Here is a 19,257-nt window from a genome sequence, read left to right on the forward strand (position 1 = left end):
TTCTTCACCGGCAATGAACAGCCACGAGGTGACTGACCGCCCTGAGGGGTTGATCTCACTACCAGTTTGCCTCATTTAAAAATAGTGTTGAATATTGTTTCATTGGTGATTGCTGAAGGGAATGATTTTGCAGGTTACTGTGTTTGATGGTGCAAGTGAACCTAAATTAATATACACTGATAACCTATCTCACTTGCACGCCCTGAACAATGACTATTGCTAAGTTAAGGGTATCAAGGGATGTAGATCAATAGCGTTGAGGTACAGATCAGCCATGATCTGACTGAATAGCTGGAGAGAGTGAATGGCCTACTTCTGTTCCCATGTTCTATTAATAGTAATCCCCCTCCCTCACACCATCAGGCTCAGTCACACCTCCCAACTGATTCTGCCAATGTGAGCTACGAGCATGTGCTACTAACCTCGGTGGTGGGCAAATTATTGGAAAAAAGTCTGAGGGACAGTATTAATTGTCATTTAGAAAGGCACAGATTAATCAAGGACAGTTAGCATGGATTTGTTAAGGGAAGGTTGTGTCTGACTAACTTGATTGACTTTTTTGAGGAGGTAACAAGGAGGATCAATGAGGGTAGTGCGTTTGATGTAGTCTACATGGACTTTAGCAAGGCTTTTGACAAGGTCCCATATGGCAGATTGGTCAGAAAAGTAAAAGCCCATGGGATCCAAGGGAAACTGGCAAGTTAGATCCAAAATTGGCTCAGTGACAGGAAGCAAAGGGGTCAGCCATTTAGGACTGAGATGAGGAGGAATGTCTTCACTCAGAGGGTGGTGAATCTTTGGAATTCTCTACCCCAGAGGGCTGTGAAGGCTCAGTCGTTGAGTATATTCAAGACAGAGATTGATAGATTTTTGGATATTAAGGGAATCAAGGGATATGGGAATAGTGCAGGAACTGCAGTTGAGGTAGAAGATCAGCCATAATCTTATTGAATGTCAGAGCAGGCTCGAGGGGCTGAATGGCCAACTCCTGCTCCTATTCCTTATGTTCTTATGTTCTAACAGGTGTTTTGTGACTGAAAGTCTGTTTCCAGTGGGGTTATGCAGGGCTCAGTACTAGGTCCCTTGCTTGTTGTCGTTTATATCAATGATTTAGATTTCAATGTAGGGTGCATGATTGAAGAAGATTGCAGATGATACAAAAATTGGCCGTGTGGTTGATAATGAGGAAGAAAGCTATAGACTGCAGGAGGATATCAATGGACTGGTCAGGTGGGCAGAAAAGTAGCAAATGGAATTCAATCGGGAGAAGTGTGAGGTAATGCATTTGGGGAGGGTGTAAGATTTCGCAATAATTTACAGCTCCGAAGATTAATTTCTTTGATTAAAGAATCCCTGGGTGATGTGCCTTTAAAAGATTCCAGGGATCAAAAATGGCTGTCAGACCACATGGCCGAAGGCAAAGGACTTGGAAACAGCTTGTGTGTGTGTGTCTGTGAAGAAAGGTTCAATGGCAGTCAAATCTGTCAATCAAAGGGGAGTTCCCCCCCCGCCCTGCAGCAGGACAATCGATGCCTGTTTACAGAACGTTCTACAATGTTGACTCTAAGATCAAGTGCTTGAAACTGCCAGCATGAACAAAGGAACTTTGTTTGCTAAGCACTCAAGACTGTCAATCAATTGCGGTTCCAGATGACCACAGGGCAATGCTTTGTTTACAAAGAAATTGAATGCTATTAGCATTTCTTTGTATATAACGTGGACACATCCAAACTGAGGAGAAACCGTTTAAATGAATGGGAGAACACATTCAAACCCATTACTGGACAATGGGGCAGTTGGATCCCTTTTGTTTTAGCCCAGAAACATCAGGATCTGGGTGGGCCCCAAATGGGGGTATAAAAGATAGCTTCCCAGAAACATCTCTCTCTCTCTCTGGCCTCGCCTCCGTGTCCCTCTACAGCGGGGGAGTCTGCCTGTAGAAGCGAAACACCAGCAGTTTACTTTTAAAACACTGGGGTGTTTTTCACTTCGGGGCAGTGAAGATCTAAGTTCACAGGACACGGAGCAGGCATTTCCAGTGGTGAGCATATGTTTTTCTGGCCTTCCACAAGGCAACTTAGAATAGGTATAGGGGTGGGAGTAAAGTGGGAATTTCGTTAGAATTGTGATTTTAGTCGATTTCCTTTGTTGTGTCCGTTTCTCCTCCCCTATCTAAGCAAGACAGTGTTGCACCTAGCAGAGAAGTGCTATAGTGAACACTGAATTTGGTATTTAAAACTGTATTCAAAAGGAGTAGCTGTTTTAAAGTATTGTATGTAAAACTGTATTAAAAGGGGTGTTGCATCAAGCTGAAGTGCTGTGGTGAACGCTGTGTAGCTATTTTTTTTAAAGTCTATATTAAAGTACTGTATTTAAAATAAAGTAGTGTTGCACTGAGCAGGGAGCGCTCTAGTGGACACTGAGTGTACTGCATGTATTAAATAAAGGAGGGGAGCACGGTGGCATAGTGATTAGCACTGTTGCCTCACAGCGCCAGGGACCCGGGTTTGAATCCGGCCTCAGGCGACTGTCTGTGTGGAGTTTGCACATTCTCCCCGTGTTTGCGTGGGTTTCCTCCGGGTGCTCCGGTTTCCTCCCACAGTCCAAAGATGTGCAGGTTAGGTTGATTGGCTATGATAAATTGACCCTTAGTGTTAGGGGGATTAAATACGTGGGGTTACGGGGATAGGGTGGGATATGTGTTGGTGTAGGGGTTATGGGGATCGGGTGGGATATGTGTCGGTGCAGGCTCGATGGGCAGAAATGGCCTCTATCTGCACTGTGGGGTTTCTGTGATTTCTGTGAGAGTCGCACTGAGCAGGGAGCCCTCTAGTGGACACTAAGTGTACTGCTTTTAAGCAAAAGTGCTGTACCAGGCATAAGAGCCATATCGATTTTTCTTTCTTTTGTTTTCAATAAATACTGGTCTGTTTTGCACCCAAGCCACGAGTCACGTTGTTTTCTGTCTATATCGCCACCGAATAAGTCCGGGGGTCAGAACTCAGGAATAGGGGAGCGCTTCAAAACCACAAGGGGGTCCCTGGGGCAGCTCAGAGGCTTCTGACTGGCCAGAGACAAATAACTCCAACCCCGCTAGTGTGTGTGCTAATTCCTTACAAGGGCTAACAAGGCAAGGAAATGCACAATAAATTGTATAATACTGAGAAGTGTAGAGGAACAGATGGACCTTGGAGTGCATGTCCACAGATCCCTGAAGGGCAGGTAGATAAGGTGGTTAAGAAAGCACATGGGATACATTCCTTTATTAGCCAAGGCATAGAATTTAAGAGCAGGAAGGTTATGCTTGAACTGTATAAAACACTAGTTAGGCCACAGCTAGAATACTGTGTACAGTTCTGGTCACCACATTACAGGAAATATGTGATTGCACTAGAGAGGTTACAGAGGAGATTTACGAGAATGTTGCCAGGACTGGAGAATCTTAGCTATAAGGAAAGATTGGATAGGCTGGGGTTGTTTTCTTTGGAACAGAGGAGGCTGAGGGGAGACTTGATTGAGGTGTACAAAATTATGAGAGACCTAGATAGAGTGGATAGGAAGGACCTATTTCCCCTAGCAGAGGGGTCAATAACCAGGGGGCATAGTTTTAAAGTAATTGGTAGAAGGATTAGAGGAAATTTGAGGAGAACTTTTTTCACCCAGTGGGGTGGTGGGGGTCTGGAACTCACTGCCTGAAAGGGTGGTAGAGGCAGAAACCCTCATCACATTTAAAAAGTACTTAGATGTGCACTTGAAGTGCCGTAACCTGCATGCTGCGGACCAAGAGCTGGAAAGTGGGATTAGGCTGGATAGCTCTTTTTCGGCTGGCACAGACACAATGGGTCGAATGGCCTCCTTCTTTGCCATAAATTTCTATGCTTTCTATATTGCCCTAAGGTAACAACACGAGGTTCTGGGCTGTGATGGAAAAGGTAATGATGGACACCAAGAAGTATTTCTCTAGACAGAGGGCGATTAACAGCTGGAAGAGGTTGCCTGGGAGGATGTTTGAGATCAGGACTCCAGTTCATTTCAGAAGCAGCTTGATATTGTACTGGGAAAATTAGGGTTGGCATTCTGGAAGGATCGGATCCAGTAGACCAAAAGGCCTTCTTCATCTGAACAGATCTTATTATTTTGTGTACACTTTGAAGCCCATGGGATTACTGACAGCTTGGAAACATTATTGGTTAAGGGCCAGAAAGCGGTGGTAGTGCAGAAAGTATTGGTGAACAATTGTTTCTCAGACTGGAGGGAGGTATACAGTGCTGTTCCCCAGGGGTTGGTAGTAGGACCACTGCTCTTTTTGATATAGATTAATGACCTGAACATGAAATAATTTCAAAGTTTGCAGATGACACGAAGCTCAGAAATGTAGTAAACAATGAGGAGGATAGTAACAGACTTCAGGAGGACATAGACAGACTAGTGAAATGGGCAGACACATGGCAGATGAAATTTAACACAGAGAAGTGTGAAGTGATGCATTTTGGAAGGAAAAATGAGGAGAGGCAATATAAACTAAATGGTACAATTTTAAAGGGGTGGAGGAACAGAGAGACCTGGGGGTGTATTTACACAAATCTTTGAAGGTGGCAGGACAAGTTGAGAAGGCTGTTAGTCCCTACATGCTTCAAGACCGCCACCATCATTCCTGTGCCTAAACAAGCGGCTGTGACGTGTCTGAACGACTATCGACCTGTCGCACTCACACCCATCATAATGAAGTGTTTCGAGAGACTGGTCTTAGCCCACATCAAAGCCAGTGTTCCTGCCTCCCTTGACCAACACCAGTTTGCCTATCGGGCAAACAGATCAACGGAGGATGCAATCACTACTGCTCTACACTCGGCACTGAATCACCTAGATGGTAAGGAGACCTACATCAGAATGTTGTTTATAGACTACAGCTCAGCATTCAACACTATCGTCCCCAATAAGCTGGCCACCAAACTCCAAACTCTTGGCCTGAACACTTCCCTCTGCAACTGGACCCTGGACTTCCTAACAAACAGACCCCAGTCTGTCAAATTAGGCAACCACACCTACCCCCCCCTGACCCTGAACACGGGGGCCCCACAAGGATGTGTGCTGAGCCCCCTCCTCTACTCCCTCTTCACCCACGACTGTGTGGCTGTTAATGGTTCCAACACCATCATCAAGTTTGCAGATGACACCACAGTAGTAGGCCAGATCACCAACAATGATGAGTCAGCCTACAGGGAGGAGGTCCAGCATCTCGTGAAGTGGTGCGCCGACAACAACCTGGCCCTTAACACCAAGAAAACAAAGGAAATAATCGTGGACTTCAGGAAGTCCAAAGGCGGAAGTCACACCCCCATCCACATCAATGGGGCGGAAGTGGAAAGGGTGGCCAGCTTTAAGTTCCTCGGAGTCCACATCACGGAAGACCTCTCCTGGTCCCTCAACACCTCCTCTCTGGTGAAGAAGGCCCAGCAGCGCCTATATTTCTTGAGGAGGCTGAAGGGATGTAATCTGTCACCCCCGATCCTCTCTAACTTCTACCGCTGCACTATAGAGAGCATCCTGACAAACTGTATCACGGTATGGTACGGCAGCTGTAGCTCCCATGACCGGAAAGCCCTGCAGCGGGTAGTCAAAACTGCCCAACGCATTACCGGCACCCGGCTACCGACCATAGAACATATATATCAGAAACGCTGCCTATGGAGGGCACGGACCATCATCAAAGACCCTACCCACCCCAGCCACAGTCTGTTCGCCCTCCTACCATCTGGAAGACGTTACAGATGCATTCGCACCCGTACGACCAGATTTAGGAACAGCTTCTTTCCCAGGGCTGTCATCCTACTGAACTCCACAAATAAACACTAAAGCCTGCACATCTGCCGATGCACTTTATTCACTTTATTATGGTCATATTTATGCTAATATATATGTACAAATGTATGTTGAAATGTTTAAGTGTCCTAATCCAAATTGTACACTCTCGGGAGCCGCAAGCCTACATTTCGTTGTACTGCACTTGTGCACTAACAATGGCAATAAAAGTTGATTTGATTTGATTTGATTTGAGAGACCTGGGGGTGTATTTACACAAATCTTTGAAGGTGGCAGGACATGTTGAGAAGGCTGTTAAAAAGCATACGAGGCTCTTGGCTTTATTAGTAGAGGAATAGAGTACAAAAGCAAGTATGTTATGCTAAACCTTTATAAATCACTGGTTAAGCCCCAGCTGGAGTATTGTATTGAATTCTGGGCACCGCACCTTAGGAAGGATGTGAAGGCCTTAGAGAGGGTGCAGAAAAGATTTACTAGAATGGTTCTAGGGATGAGGGACTTCAGTTACGTGGAGAGACTGGAGCAACTGGGATTGTTCTCCTTTGAGCAGAGAAGGTTAAGGGGAGATTTAATTGTGGTGTTCAAATTTTGATAAAGTAAATAAGGAGAAACTGTTTCCACTGGCAGAAGGGTCGGTAACCAGAGGACACAGATATAAGGTAATTCGCAAATGGACCAGGGGGAAGATGAGGAGAATCTTTTTAATGCAGTGAGTTGTTATGACCTGGAATGCACTGCCTGAAAGGGTTGTGGAAGCAGATTCAATATTAAGTTTCAAAAGGGAATTGGACAAATACATGAAAAGGAAATATATGCAGGGCACTGGGGAAAGAGCAGGGGAGTGAGACTAATTGCATAGCTCTTTCAAAGAGCTATCACAGGCACGATAGGCCGAATGGCCTCCTTCTGTGTATGATAGATTCTATGATTCTATGATATTCATTTATGATGGTACTAGCTGAAGTGCCCGGCGGTGCCGAGGCTTTTTCAAGGGCATGTTGTTGTTGGAAGAGAGAGAGAGAGAGCGACTGGGGGGAAGAGAGAGAGCGACTGGGGGGAAGAGAGGGAGGGGGAGGGGAGGGGGGAAGGGGGGGAGGGTGGGGGGGAGGGGAGGGCGGAGGGGAGGGGAAGGGGGGAAGGGAGGGGGGAAGGGAGGGGGGGAGGGCGGGGGGAAGGGGGGGAGAGGGGGGGAAGGGAAGGGAGGGGGGAGGGGGGGGCGGGGAGGGGGGGAGGGAGGGGAGGGGGGGAGGGAGGGCGGGGGGCCTCCCCCGAGGGTCACGGCCCCCCCCGAGGGTCGCGGCCCCCCCCGAGGGTCGCGGCCCCCCCCCCCGAGGGTCGCGCCCCCCCCGAGGGTCGCGCCCCCCCCCCCTCCCGAGGGTCGCGCCCCCCCCCCCCCCGAGGTGAAGACTGCCGATTGCGGCTGTACGAGACGGCCGGCGGGCCCGGTTGCCAGGATAACTGTTGACGCTCAGCAAGCCCCGCCCCCCGGCCAAGCCAGAGAGAGATGCCGCGTCTCAGCTCCTCTCAGCTCCTGCTGCGCGCGCACCCGAGGGTCGCGCCCCCCCCCCCCCCGAGGTTTAGACCGCCGATTGCGGCTGTGCGAGACGGCCGGCGGGCCCGGTTGCCAGGGTAACCGTTGACGCTCAGCAAGCCCCGCCCCCCGGCCGAGCCAGAGAGAGACGCCGCATCTCAACTCCTGCTGCGCGCGCACCCTTTAGTAAGGTAGCGGCACTGGGCTGAGGCCGGCCCCTGCAGCCTTCGAGTGGGGCCGGGAGGTACCTAGCTCGGGCGTGGGTGCGGAGGAGAAGCCGAGGCTTCTAGGCCTACCTGGAAAAACGGGGAAAGGTAGGAAAATTAATGAGATTAGATAAGTTAATTACTTTCTAAATCATTTTTTTTTAAAACAATATGGCCTAGATTTTCAGTATAGACAGTTTTGGGGCGCTAACCTTAGCGCCCGCCCGAAGTTAGCGCCCGCCCCAAAGTAGCGCCCCGTTGCCGGAAATTCAGTGGCTTCGCCCTAAGAGGTTGGTGGAGCGCTAAAAGAGGCGTTCCACTACTATCTTTAGGCGCTAAGCCGGCGGTGCAGAGCGCTGCGCACGGCAGACACTCTGGTGCCAGTGAGCTCTTAAAGGGGAAGGGTGCATGTGTTTTTTGCAAAGGCAGAGTCTGGGGGGGGGGAAAAGACGACGATGATGATGATGATGATGATGATGAGGAGGAGGAGGAGGAGGAGGAGGAGGAGGAGGAGGAGGAGGAGGAGGAGGAGGAGGAGGAGGAGGAGGCCGGAAACATAAATACACCATTCACAACACACTGGTTCCTTCCATTATAGTGCAGGAGGAGGGCCCTTTAATTTGCGCTCCCCAGGGTGTGTTGCGTTCCATTTTACAAACGCACTGGACGCCAGCCGCACAATGGGGCGGTCCGACTGAAGTTTGGATTCGGGGCGGCCAAAGGGCGTTGCACGAGGATGTGACGTCATTTTCTGCGCGCGTATCCGGGCGGCCGCTAAACTTTGCGCCGGCGCTAACGGGCAACTTAATTTGGGGCGGGGCGCAAACTGCGCTGCGCCCGGGCGCTACACGCATAGCGCCCGAAAATCACTTCTCTTAAGGCGCTAACTGCTGGCGCAAGCAACTGAAAATCTAGCCCCAGGTGTTTTAAAAGCAACGTTTTTTTTTAAGACGCAGAAAGCGGGAAAAAGAAAGGAAAAGTTTGGAATCAAGATGGCGGCGACTCACCTCGGTTCAGAACGATAAGGCCCGGCCACACGCGCACCGATTGGCCCGGCGGCGCACGCCAGCAACCCGGCGTACGATTGGTCGAGCTCGAGGTTACTCTGTCGCTAATGAGCGGATAATGAGATGCTAATGAGAGGAACGTTGAAGGTTTTTGGGATACCACGGGCGGGATTTTAGACCGGCCGAAACGTAAATACGCTTAAAACCGTCTCGGAAGCGTAAGCTTTCTTTGGAGGTAACGCGCGCGTAGGTACGCCCTGTAACTTTCGAGCGCATAGCCCGACAGACGCACAGGCGATGACAGACAGAATGACAGACAGAATGACAGAATGACAGAATGACAGACAGACAGACAGATCGACCAATTTATATATATAGATACAGGACAGGATTTATACCTCGAGTGATCTGACCTGTTGATTCATAAGTAATAGGATTAGCATCCTATCACTCATTAGATACATTTAGATTAGATAAGGATTAGATAAATTCTACAATTCAGGACCACACAATTTATTCTGTTTACACCACACACTCAACGTTTTTTGCACGCAGAGTGTCCGCTGATCTTACGCCAAAGGTACGACAGTCAATCAGGAGAACCATGGTGGAATATCTCGGAGTAAGCAAGTAAAGTCAAAGAGGTTAAAAAAAAAAGTTGGATTTAATTTACACCTGTAGGCCCATGAGGCTATTGTTGTGTGACGTGCATTTAGAAAGTTTGCTCTTTCCACAAAATGGTTTTCATTGCAAAAATATTATAAAGTATTATAAACTATTTACAGCACAGAAACAGGCCATTTGGCCTGTATTTATGCTCTACGTGAGCCTTCTCCCACCTTACTTCATCTCACCCCATCAATATATCCTTCTATTTCTTTCTCCTTCATGTGCTTACCTAATTTCCCCTTAAATGCATCTGTGTTATTCGCCTTAACCACTCCATGTGGTAGCAAGTTCCACATTCTAACCACTCTTTGGGTAAAGAGGTTTCTCCTGAATTCCCTATTGGATGAATTAGTGACTATCTTATCTTTATGGCCCCTATTTCTGGTCTCATAGAAGTTTACGGCACAGAAGGAGGCTATTCGGCCTATTCTGTCTGCGTCGGCCGAAAAAGGACCATCCAGCCTAATCCCACTTTCGCCCACAAGTGAAAACATCTTCTCTACAGCTAACCTATCAAACCCTTTCATTATCTTAAAGACCTTTATCATCCCTCAGCCATCTAGCCCCAGCCTGTTCAATCTTTCCTGATGGGTATAACCTCTCAGTTCTGGTAGCATTCTAGTAAATCTTTCTTGCACCTTCTCCAGTGCCTCTATGTCCTTTTTATAATATGGAGACCAGAACTGTTTGCAGTTCTCCAAGTGTAGTCTAACCAAGGTTCTATACAAGTTTAATGTAACTTCTCTGTTTTTCAATTCTATCCCTCTGGAAATGAACTCGTGCTTTGTTTTCTATTTTTATGGCCTTATTAACCTGCATCGCTACTTTTAGTGATTTGTGTATCTGCACCCCCAGATCCCTCTGTTCCTGAACTCCATTTAGACACATTTTCCAAGATGTATGTAACCTTCTTATTCTTCCTGCCTCACACTTCATTTGCCAATTACACACCCATCTGTAAGTTTATTAATGTCTTCCTGTATTTTGTCACACTCCTCCTTTGTATTAACTACACCCTCCAATTTAGTGCCATCTGCAAATTTTGAAATTGTACTTCCGATTCCTGAGTCCAAATCATTTATTTAAATGGTGAACAATGGTGGTTCCAGCACTGAACCTTGTGGAACACCACTTCCCACCATTTGCCAATCCGAGTAGCTACCTTTAACCCCTACTCTCTGTTTTCTGTTTTGTAGCCAGCTTGCTCTCCATTCTGTTACTTGTCGCCTGATTCCACATGTTCTGACCTTATTCATGAGTCTACTATGTGGTACCTTTTTGAAAATCCAAATATATTACGTCTACTACATTACCCTTATCCACCCTTTCTGCTACTTCTTCAAAGAATTCATTAAGGTTGGACAAACATGACGGGCTAGATTTTCAGTGTAGACAGTTTTGGGGCGCTAACCTTAGCGCCCGCCCGAAGTTAGCGCCCGCCCCAAAGTAGCGCCCCGTTGCCGGAAATTCAGTGGCTTCGCCCTAAGAGATTGGTGGAGCGCTAAAAGAGGCATTCCACTCCTATCTTTAGGCGCTAAGCCGGCGGTCCAGAGGGATAGCGCCCAGGCGGGGCGCAGCGCGGGTGCGGTCATTTTTGGACTGACAGCAGACCCCGTGGCGCCGACCAGCTCTTAAAGGGGGAAGGGATGAATTGGTCTGCTGCCACGCCCTGCACACTGCAGCCTTGCAAAGAGGCCTCAACACTGCTGCTCAGCCCCAGGGAGTCATGGCAACGCCAGAGAAGGCCCGTCAGCGTGCCCTGCGCTTCTCAGAGGGTGATCTGGACATAATGGTCACAGCTCTGGAGGTGAGGCGCAAGATCTTGTTCCCAGAGAGTGGGAGGAATCCAACCCACCACGACTACACCAAAGCCTGGAAGCAGATCGCCCAGAGGGTGACGTTCACCGGCGATGCCCCCAGGACCCACAAACAATGTCGTAAAAAATACAACGATCTGACCAGGATTGTGAAGGTGAGTAGCCTTTCCAGTCTCCTCCTCATTCTTGCATGTACACCTGACATGATGGGCAAAGGGAGCTGAAAGTCCTATTGGCCAGCCCTCAGCCAGCAGCATTGGGACAGTCACGAGCATCACATGGCCATTCGGCACTCTACACTTTGTCCAAGCTATTCCACCATGGGAGGCAGTGCACACTACATCAGGGCTTCACTCTGTCCAAGCTATTCCACCATGGGAGGCAGTGCACACTACATCAGGGCTTCACTCTGTCCAAGCTATTCCACCATGGGAGGCAGTGCACACTACATCAGGGCTTCACTCTGTCCACGCTATTCCACCATGGGAGGCAGTGCACACTACATCAGGGCTTCACTGCGCACTTACAGCCCGTCCTTTCTCTTGCAGGCTAAAGTAGCGTTTAATCGCCAGGCGCGTGCCAGGGGTGGCCGCGCCAAGCTGCAGAAGCTCACTCGGCTGGAGGAGCACGTGTGTGTGCTCATGGGAGCCCATGTGATTGTCCCCACAGCGTGCGGAGTATCCGACCCTCCACTGCCCAGCAATGGTAAGGACCTTGCCTTTTGGCCCTCTCGCGTCGCACTGGCCCATCCGAGCTACCTCCTTTGCCACTGTCCCACCAATGCGCTGAATGCCACCAGTCCTAACTCCCTCGCTGACGCCGTCTCCTCACTCTGAAGCTACTCTTGTGCATTCCTGCTTTCAGCTGGTGACGACCAGGACCCTGAAGCTGCCAGTGACAGCACCTCCGACCAGGAGGAGGAGGAGGAGCAAGCCGGACCTTCGGGGGAACAGTCACGTCCCGCAGGAGAGGAGGAAATGCTTGACACCTCCTCACTGGACGAGTGCCTGGAGGAACTGTCGCAGGGCAATGCAGCTTCTGGGACCAGTGGCGTCCAGCCACCCAGGAGCCGTGCGCGTGGCCCGCGGCCTTCCCCCCAAAGGGGGGAAGGATCAGAGGGGAGTGCTGCTGTTCGGCACACTCGCCGCCACCAACGCGGCAAGGGTCCCCTAGTTCGGCCCCCTCCTCCCCAGCGGGAGAGTCGCGACTCCAGTCCGGACACCTTCACCTCGGAGGAGGTGCGGAAGCTGGATAAGATGGCCGACGATTCGGACCGGCGCCACACGGAGCTCATGAGCGTGGTGGGGCGCATGCCTGAGGCCATCGAGTCGCTGGCGACCAGTGTGCGCGAGTTCGGGGCAGCAACTGCCGTGAGTGGCCGCATGCTGACTGATGCCATCAAGACCCTGGCGGCTGTGATGCGCGCGCACAGCAGGACCACAGGGGCACTCACTGCTGCCACACGCGCTGTCTCAGGCAGGCATCGCCAGGGCAGCCGCCGCGCTGGACCATCCCAGCAAGCCGCCCCTCGGCTGATTGTTGCGGATCCTGCAGTGCGGGCCCGGCCGAGTGCCACCGCGCCACAGCACCAGCCAGCGCATCCCAGACGCCAGCTGGCCCACATTGCGCCATCCGTCGCCGCCATTCCCCCACTGGGGCGTCAAGGGCAAGCGGCTGAAGCTGATGGTGGCCAGGCTCAGGTGCGCCACTCAGCAGACGTACCCTCGAGGCCCAAACGCCGTGTAGGCCGCCCCCCAGCGGCATCTGGCGGAAGGGCATCTGAGCCTCAGGCGCCTTCCCCCAGCCTCGCAGCAGCCACTGGGCAGAACTTGCGAAGGAGCAGCAGGCCGGGCAGGGGAGGCAAAAGGCTGGGCAAGGTCTCGCCCTCGCGGGCCACTCAGTAGAGGGTGTGGGCAGCTTTCCTTTTATATGGCGGTGGCCATCTTTATTTTGCCCATGGTTGTGTTGTTGGCGGGCTTATTTTTTGCGTTAGGCCGACGTTGAGGCCCGGTTTGAAGAAAGGTGGAGTGACTCCTCCCCAGTTTGTGGGAGTGAGTCGTTTGTTGGGCTTTTTGTGGGGCCCGTTTATTGTTTTTGGGGATTCATGTGGGAAGGGCTTTTCATTTTTGTGTAATAAAAAATTATCTTTATTCATGCAGTCTCCATGGTTGTTCTTCTTAGTGTTTGTTGGCTTCGCCGGCTGAGGGCTTGCGGAGCGGCTGCATTCATCTTCCCTCATGGCCCCTGGCCATTCCCTGACAGGGGGCTTAGAAGTACCGTGTAATAAGGTGGCGTCGTGCGGCCCTTGGCCCTGGTCGCTCCCTCCTGGGAACGTACTCCTGCTCCTCCTCCTCCTCCTCCTCATGCTCCTCCTGCTCCTCCTCCTGAGGTGCTGGTCCAACGTCAGGTGGCAGTGCCTGAGTCCTGTGGATAGCCAGGTTTGTAGCATGCAGCAAACCACCACAAATTGGGAGACCCGGTCCGGCGAATACTGGAGAGCTCCTCCGGAGCGATCAAGGCAGCGGAACCGCTGCTTGAGGACCCCAATAGTTAGCTCGATGATGTTGCGGGTGGTTTGATGGCTCTCGTTGTAGGCCTCTTCAGCAGTGGTCCTGGGCGCGCGGAGCGGGGTCATGAGCCAGGTGCACAAAGGATAGCCTTTGTCCCCGAGTAGCCATCCTCTTGGGGGAGGCTGTGCCTGGAACATGTCATGCACAGTACTCTGCCGCAGGATAAAGGCATCGTGGCTGCTGCCTGGGAAGCTGGCATTGACTGCCATGATGCGCTGCTTGTGGTCACAGACCAGCTGCACATTCAGAGAATGGTAGCCCTTCCTGTTGCGATACTGCTCGCCATGCTCCAGAGGGGCCCGCAAAGCCACATGCGTACAGTCAATGGCGCCCTGCACCAAGGGGAATTCCCCGAGTCTGGAAAATCCCAATGCGCGCTGATGCTGGCTCTCCAGGGCCATGGGGAAGGAGATGAATTGGCTTCTCCTTCTGAACAGTGCTTCGGTCACCTGGCGGATGCAGCGATGCGCGCCGTACTGGGAGATGTTTGCTATGTCCCCAGCAGCGTATTGGAAGGAGCCGGTGGCATAGAAGTTCAATGCCACCGTCACCTTCACTTCCACCGACAGAGACGTCGTGCACCTGAGCTTTGGCCGCAGATCTCGGCGAAGCAGGTGGCAGATCTCTGCAATCACCTCCTTTCGGAATCGGAGCCTTTTAACACATCGCGCGGCACTCATGTTTAGGTAGGAGCGCTGCTGGCGGTATAGCCTGACTGGGTAAGGCCTACGTGGCCGACGCCTGTAGCCCCCTCTGCCTCTAGCCAGGGCTGCCCCTCTCACAATGCGTCTGCGAGCCCTACGGACATGGAGCTGCAGCTCCGCGTTGGCACCCCATGCAACCCCCATCAAATCCTGGCAAACACTCTAATTTCAAAAGGCCACTTGCAGCGCTCTGGCCTGAGTCCAAAAATACCTGGCTCTTGCTGCTTGAAACCAGTTAGCTATCCTCCTTGTTGTGTCTCCAGAAATGCGTTGCACAAGAGTGTTTTCTGAAAAAAGGCTGGCCTTTATACTGGAGAGAACGTCCCCTTTAATTTGTGCCCCCCGGGGCCCGCGCTGGTTGTGTTGCGTTCCTTTTTCCAAACGCTCCGGCCGCCAGCCGCACAATGGGGCGGTCCGACTGAAGTTTGGAATCGGGGCGCACAAAGGGCGTTGCACGAGGATGTGACGTCATTTTCTGCGCGCGCATCCGGGCGGGCGCTAAACTTTGCGCCGGCGCTAACGGGCAACTTAATTTGGGGCGGGGCGCAAACTGCGCTGCGCCCGGGCGCTACACGCATAGCGCCCGAAAAACACTTCTCTTAAGGCGCTAACTGCTGGCGCAAGCGACTGAAAATCTAGCCCGACCTTTTTTGAAATCTGTGCTGACCATTTTTTATTATATTTTCAGTTTCTAGATGTTTTTCTATTACATCTTTGAGTAAGGATTCCATTATCTTTCCTACCACCGACATTAAGCTAATTGGTCTATTGTTCCCTGGACTTGTTCTATATCCCTTTTTATATATAGGAATCACATTAGCTGTTCACCAGTCCTTTCTATTCCCTTTTCTAATGATTTTTTATATATATGTAATAGTGCCAATAGTCCCAGTCCCAGTAATTATATTACAATGCCATTACCATGAAGATTTATTGGGGAAAGTGGCATAATATGGGTCCAGGTGCATCACCATGACTTTTCTCATCTGCACCCATCTTGTGATGGAACATAGGAACTGGAGCAGACCATTCAGCCCCTTGAGCCTGTTCCGCCATTCAACCAGAACATGGTTGAACTGTACCTCAACTCCATTTGCCCAACTAATTCAACAGTCTCTCTCATTCGTTTTTTGAAGTGTCACTGATGGTGAGATTCACTTTGTAAAGGCAGAAACCTTTGTCCTGTTGCATTGATCCTTTAAGAACACCTCACACTTATTTATGTTGAAATTCATTTGCCAATTATATGCCCATTCTGCAAGTGTATTAATGTCTTCTTGTAATTTGTTGCATTCCTCCTCAGTATGGACTATCCCCACAATTTGGTGCCATCTGCAAATTTATTCATTAGTCTGTTATGTGGTACCTTATCAAAGACCTTTTGGAAATACAGATATATTACAATGGTAATCTACTGCATTACCATTGTCTACTCTCTCTTACCTCTTCAAAGAATTTAATGAGGTTGGTCAAGCAAGGCTTTCCTTTTTGAAATCCATGCTGACTATTCATTATTATATTTTTCGTTTCTAGATGATTTTCTATTTTCTCCTTTAGTAGGGATTCCATTATCTTTCTTACCACCGATGTTAAGCTGACTAATCTATAGCTCCCTGGACCTGTTCTATCTCCCTTCTTAAATATAGGTATATAACATTAGCTCTCCGCCAATCTTCTGGCACTACACCTGTTTCTAACGAATGATTAAATATGTGTAATAGTGCCTCTGCTATCTTTTCCCTAGATTCTTTTAAAATGCACAGATGCAATCTGTCCGGACCAGTTTGATAACTTTATTTAATTTTTCTCCTCTTTTTATTTTAAATGCTGTTATATAATTTCTAATCTCATCTTCTGATGTCATGTCCACCTGATCTGTCTCGCTGGTAAATACTGAAGCAAAATAATTATTTACTATTTCTGCCAATTCACTATCGCTGCCTGTGATTTTATCCTGACCATCCCTTCATGGACCTATTCTCATCCTGACTTTCATTTTTTTATCTATGTGCCTGTAGAATATTTTACTGTTTTGTTTTATGTTCCTTGATAATTTAATTTCATAGTTCCTCTTTGCCTTCCTAATTATTTTGACTTCTCTCCTAATTTCTTTGTTTTCTCCCTTGTCGTGCTTTCCCCCTACTGCCAATGTACTCAGTGGATGCCTCTTTCCATACCCTCAAATTTTCCCTTATGTCTTTATTCATCCATGGTGTCTCACTAGTGTTTAGTTTGTTCTTGTTTTTTAGCGGTACATGAGGGAGAAAGGAATAGAAGGATATGCTGATAGGGTGAGATGAAGTAGGGTGGGTGGAGACTCGTGTGGAGCTTAAACACCGGCATAGACGTGTCGGGTCGAGTGGCCTGTTTCTGTGCTGTAAATTCTATGTAATTTTATGTAAGAAACCAGAAGCTCACCTGTTTACCATATTCAATCCATTCTCCAGTGTTAGCCTGCCAGTACCAGAGCCATTCAGTGGTCAGGGAGTAGTGCTGAGGTTTGGTGACAGAGGAGGTGGTGGAGAGACGCCTCACCTTACTCAAGTTGTTGGTCATGGTCATGAAATTAATAGGCGGGGGTCCTGCTCTGTAATATGAATAACAAAAAGGGCTAAGAAACAGAAGCAGACAATTCAGTTGTAATAAAAGGAGAAAGGTCAAAATGCATTGGGTATTAGGCTTTTTAGTGTTATGCTCGATAATCTATTCAGTTTCAGCATCACTGACCACTCATATAAGTGGACCTTATGTCCTTTACAATTTGGAGCACGCCCCGTACTGCTCAACATCTACCAATGATGACCACCATGCAGCCCATGGTCCAAATGTGGTCCTGATCTCCCTCGATCCAACTGTCAATTTTAAAGAGCAGCTAAATTCTCTTCTGTCCTCATAATTTAACCATTTTAGTCCCGGTATCATTCTGGTGAATTTGCACTGCACTCTCTCCAAGGCCAATATATCCTTCCTGAGGTGCGGTGCCCAGAACTGAACGTAGCCCTCCAGATGGTGTCTAACCAGACCTTTATATAACTGTAGTATAACTGCCACCCCTTTGTATGTACAGTATAACTTCACTACCATGAACCCAGCTTATAATGAACTCCCGGTTTTAACAATCCCAATAGTAAGACTCACTTTTTTTGAATGGAAATCAGCCCTACTAAAATGAATAACTAAGCAGGATCATCCCATATATAATGCTGCAGTTCAAGGTGAGGCTTAATTGAAAGATAACATATCGTAGTGTGATTCCTGCATGCCCAATGTGTTCGATCCTCCTAAGGGAGGTGATAAAGTGTATGGACAGCAATTTAAAAAAAAATCCAGGTTCCCCTACATGAGCAATGAGTTCGACCATGATCTTATTGAACGGTGGAGCAGGCTCGACGGGCGGTATGGCCTACTCCTGCTCCTATTTCTTATATTCTGATGACGACATTATTGAATCAGCGACAATGAATTGGGGAAAGGATGACGAAACTTCTGGAGATTACGACATGGAAGGCATGCTGCCACGTTTCCCATAATACAACAGTGACTACACTTCAAAATTACTTCAGTGGCTGTAAAGTGCTTCAGGATGTGCAGAGGTTGTGACAGACACTGTTTAAGTGCAATTCATCTCTCCAGACCATTAAACCCCATGGCCTAGAATTTCAGTATAGCCAGTTTTGGGGCGCTAACGTTAGCGCCCGCCCCAAAGTTGCGCCCCTTGCCGGAAATTCAGTCGCTTCGCCCTAAGAGGTTGCTGGTGCGCTAAAACAGGCGTTGCACGACTATCTTCAGGCGCTAAGCCATCAGGCCGGAGCGCAACACCCGAGTTCGGGCGCAGCGCAGGTGCGGGGAGCTGCTGATTGACGGCAGACACTCTGGTGCCAGTGAGCTCTTAAAGGGGAAGGGTGCATGTGTTTTTTTCAAAGGCCGAGTCTGGGGAGAGGAGGAGGAGGAGGAGGAGGAGGAGGAGGAGGAGGTGGAGGAGGAGGAGGAGGAGGAGGAGGAGGAGGAGGAGGAGGAGGAGGCGGAGGAGGTGGAGGAGGAGGAGGAGGAGGAGGAGGAGGTGGTGGTGGTGGTGGTGGTGGGAAACAGAAATACACCATTCACAACAACACACTGGACCCTTCCACACAACACATGCAGAGTGCCTTTTATAGTGCAGGAGGAGTGCCCTTTAATTTGCGCTCCCCGGGGCCCGCGTCGGCTGTGTTGCGTTCCATTTTACAAACGCTCTGGACGCCAGCCGCACAATGGGGCGGTCCGACTGAAGTTTGGAATCGGGGCGCGCAAAGGGCGTTGCACGAGGATGTGACGTCATTTTCTGTGCGCGCAGCCGGGCGGGTGCTAAACTTTGCGCCGGCGCTAAGGGTCAACTTAATTTGGGGCGAGACGCAAACTGCGCTGCGCCCGGGCGCTACACGCATAGCGCCCGAAATTCACTTCTCTTAAGGCGCTAACTGCTGGCGCAACCAACTGAATTTCTAGGCCCATCACTCCTGACCATTAAACCCCATCCCTCCTGACCATTAAACCCCATCACTCCTGACCATTAAACCCCATCACTCCCGACCATTAAACCACATCCCTCCTGACCATTAAACCCCATCCCTCCTGGCCATTGAATCCCATCTCTCCAGACCATTAAACCCCACCCATTCTGATCATTAAATCCCATCTCTCCAGACCATTAAACCCCATCTCTCCGGACCATTAAACCCCATCCCTCCTGACCATTAAACCCCATCTCTCCTGACCATTAAACCCCATCCCTCCTGGCCATTGAATCCCATCTCTCCAGACCATTAAACCCCATCTCTCCTGACCATTAAACCCCGTCCCTCCTGACCATTAAACCCCATCACTCCCGACCATTAAACCCCATCTCTCCTGACCATTGAATCCCATCTCTCCAGACCATTAAACCCCATCTCTC

At 49.6% G+C, this 19,257-nt stretch overlaps 2 protein-coding genes across 2 annotated transcripts in view; one reads left to right on the top strand and one right to left on the bottom strand.

The window, feature by feature from the left end:
- LOC147120017 (protein mono-ADP-ribosyltransferase PARP12-like) overlaps nt 1–19,257 on the bottom strand; it is a 91,913-nt gene that overhangs the window by 33,226 nt on the left and 39,430 nt on the right. The window contains exon 6 of the mRNA XM_085985508.1: nt 16,746–16,914. Within this exon, the coding sequence (XP_085841634.1) occupies nt 16,746–16,914 (169 nt within the window). The remainder of the gene's footprint in view (nt 1–16,745; nt 16,915–19,257) is intronic.
- Nucleotides 10,869–15,492, top strand: LOC147120018 (nuclear apoptosis-inducing factor 1-like). The gene is made up of 3 exons (XM_085983658.1): nt 10,869–11,208; nt 11,602–11,758; nt 15,464–15,492. The coding sequence occupies exons 1-3, from the start codon at nt 10,963–10,965 to the stop codon at nt 15,490–15,492; spliced, it is 432 nt and encodes a 143-aa protein (XP_085839784.1). The 5' UTR covers nt 10,869–10,962.

This window comes from Somniosus microcephalus, chromosome 4 (genome assembly GCF_052327205.1).
Source record: "Somniosus microcephalus isolate GS21.2 chromosome 4, FLI_Smic_1.0, whole genome shotgun sequence".
NCBI lineage: Eukaryota > Metazoa > Chordata > Chondrichthyes > Squaliformes > Somniosidae > Somniosus > Somniosus microcephalus.

What these genes read in the sequence shown, in the direction of transcription:
- LOC147120018 (XM_085983658.1), top strand. Translation starts at nt 10,963, where the DNA reads ATGGCAACGCCAGAGAAGGCCCGTCAGCGTGCCCTGCGCTTCTCAGAG. An exon ending in ATCTGACCAGGATTGTGAAG is followed by an intron (nt 11,209 to 11,601) that starts GTGAGTAGCCTT and finishes TTTCTCTTGCAG; the next exon opens with GCTAAAGTAGCGTTTAATCG. An exon ending in CCCTCCACTGCCCAGCAATG is followed by an intron (nt 11,759 to 15,463) that starts GTAAGGACCTTG and finishes CGTTTTTTGAAG; the next exon opens with TGTCACTGATGGTGAGATTC.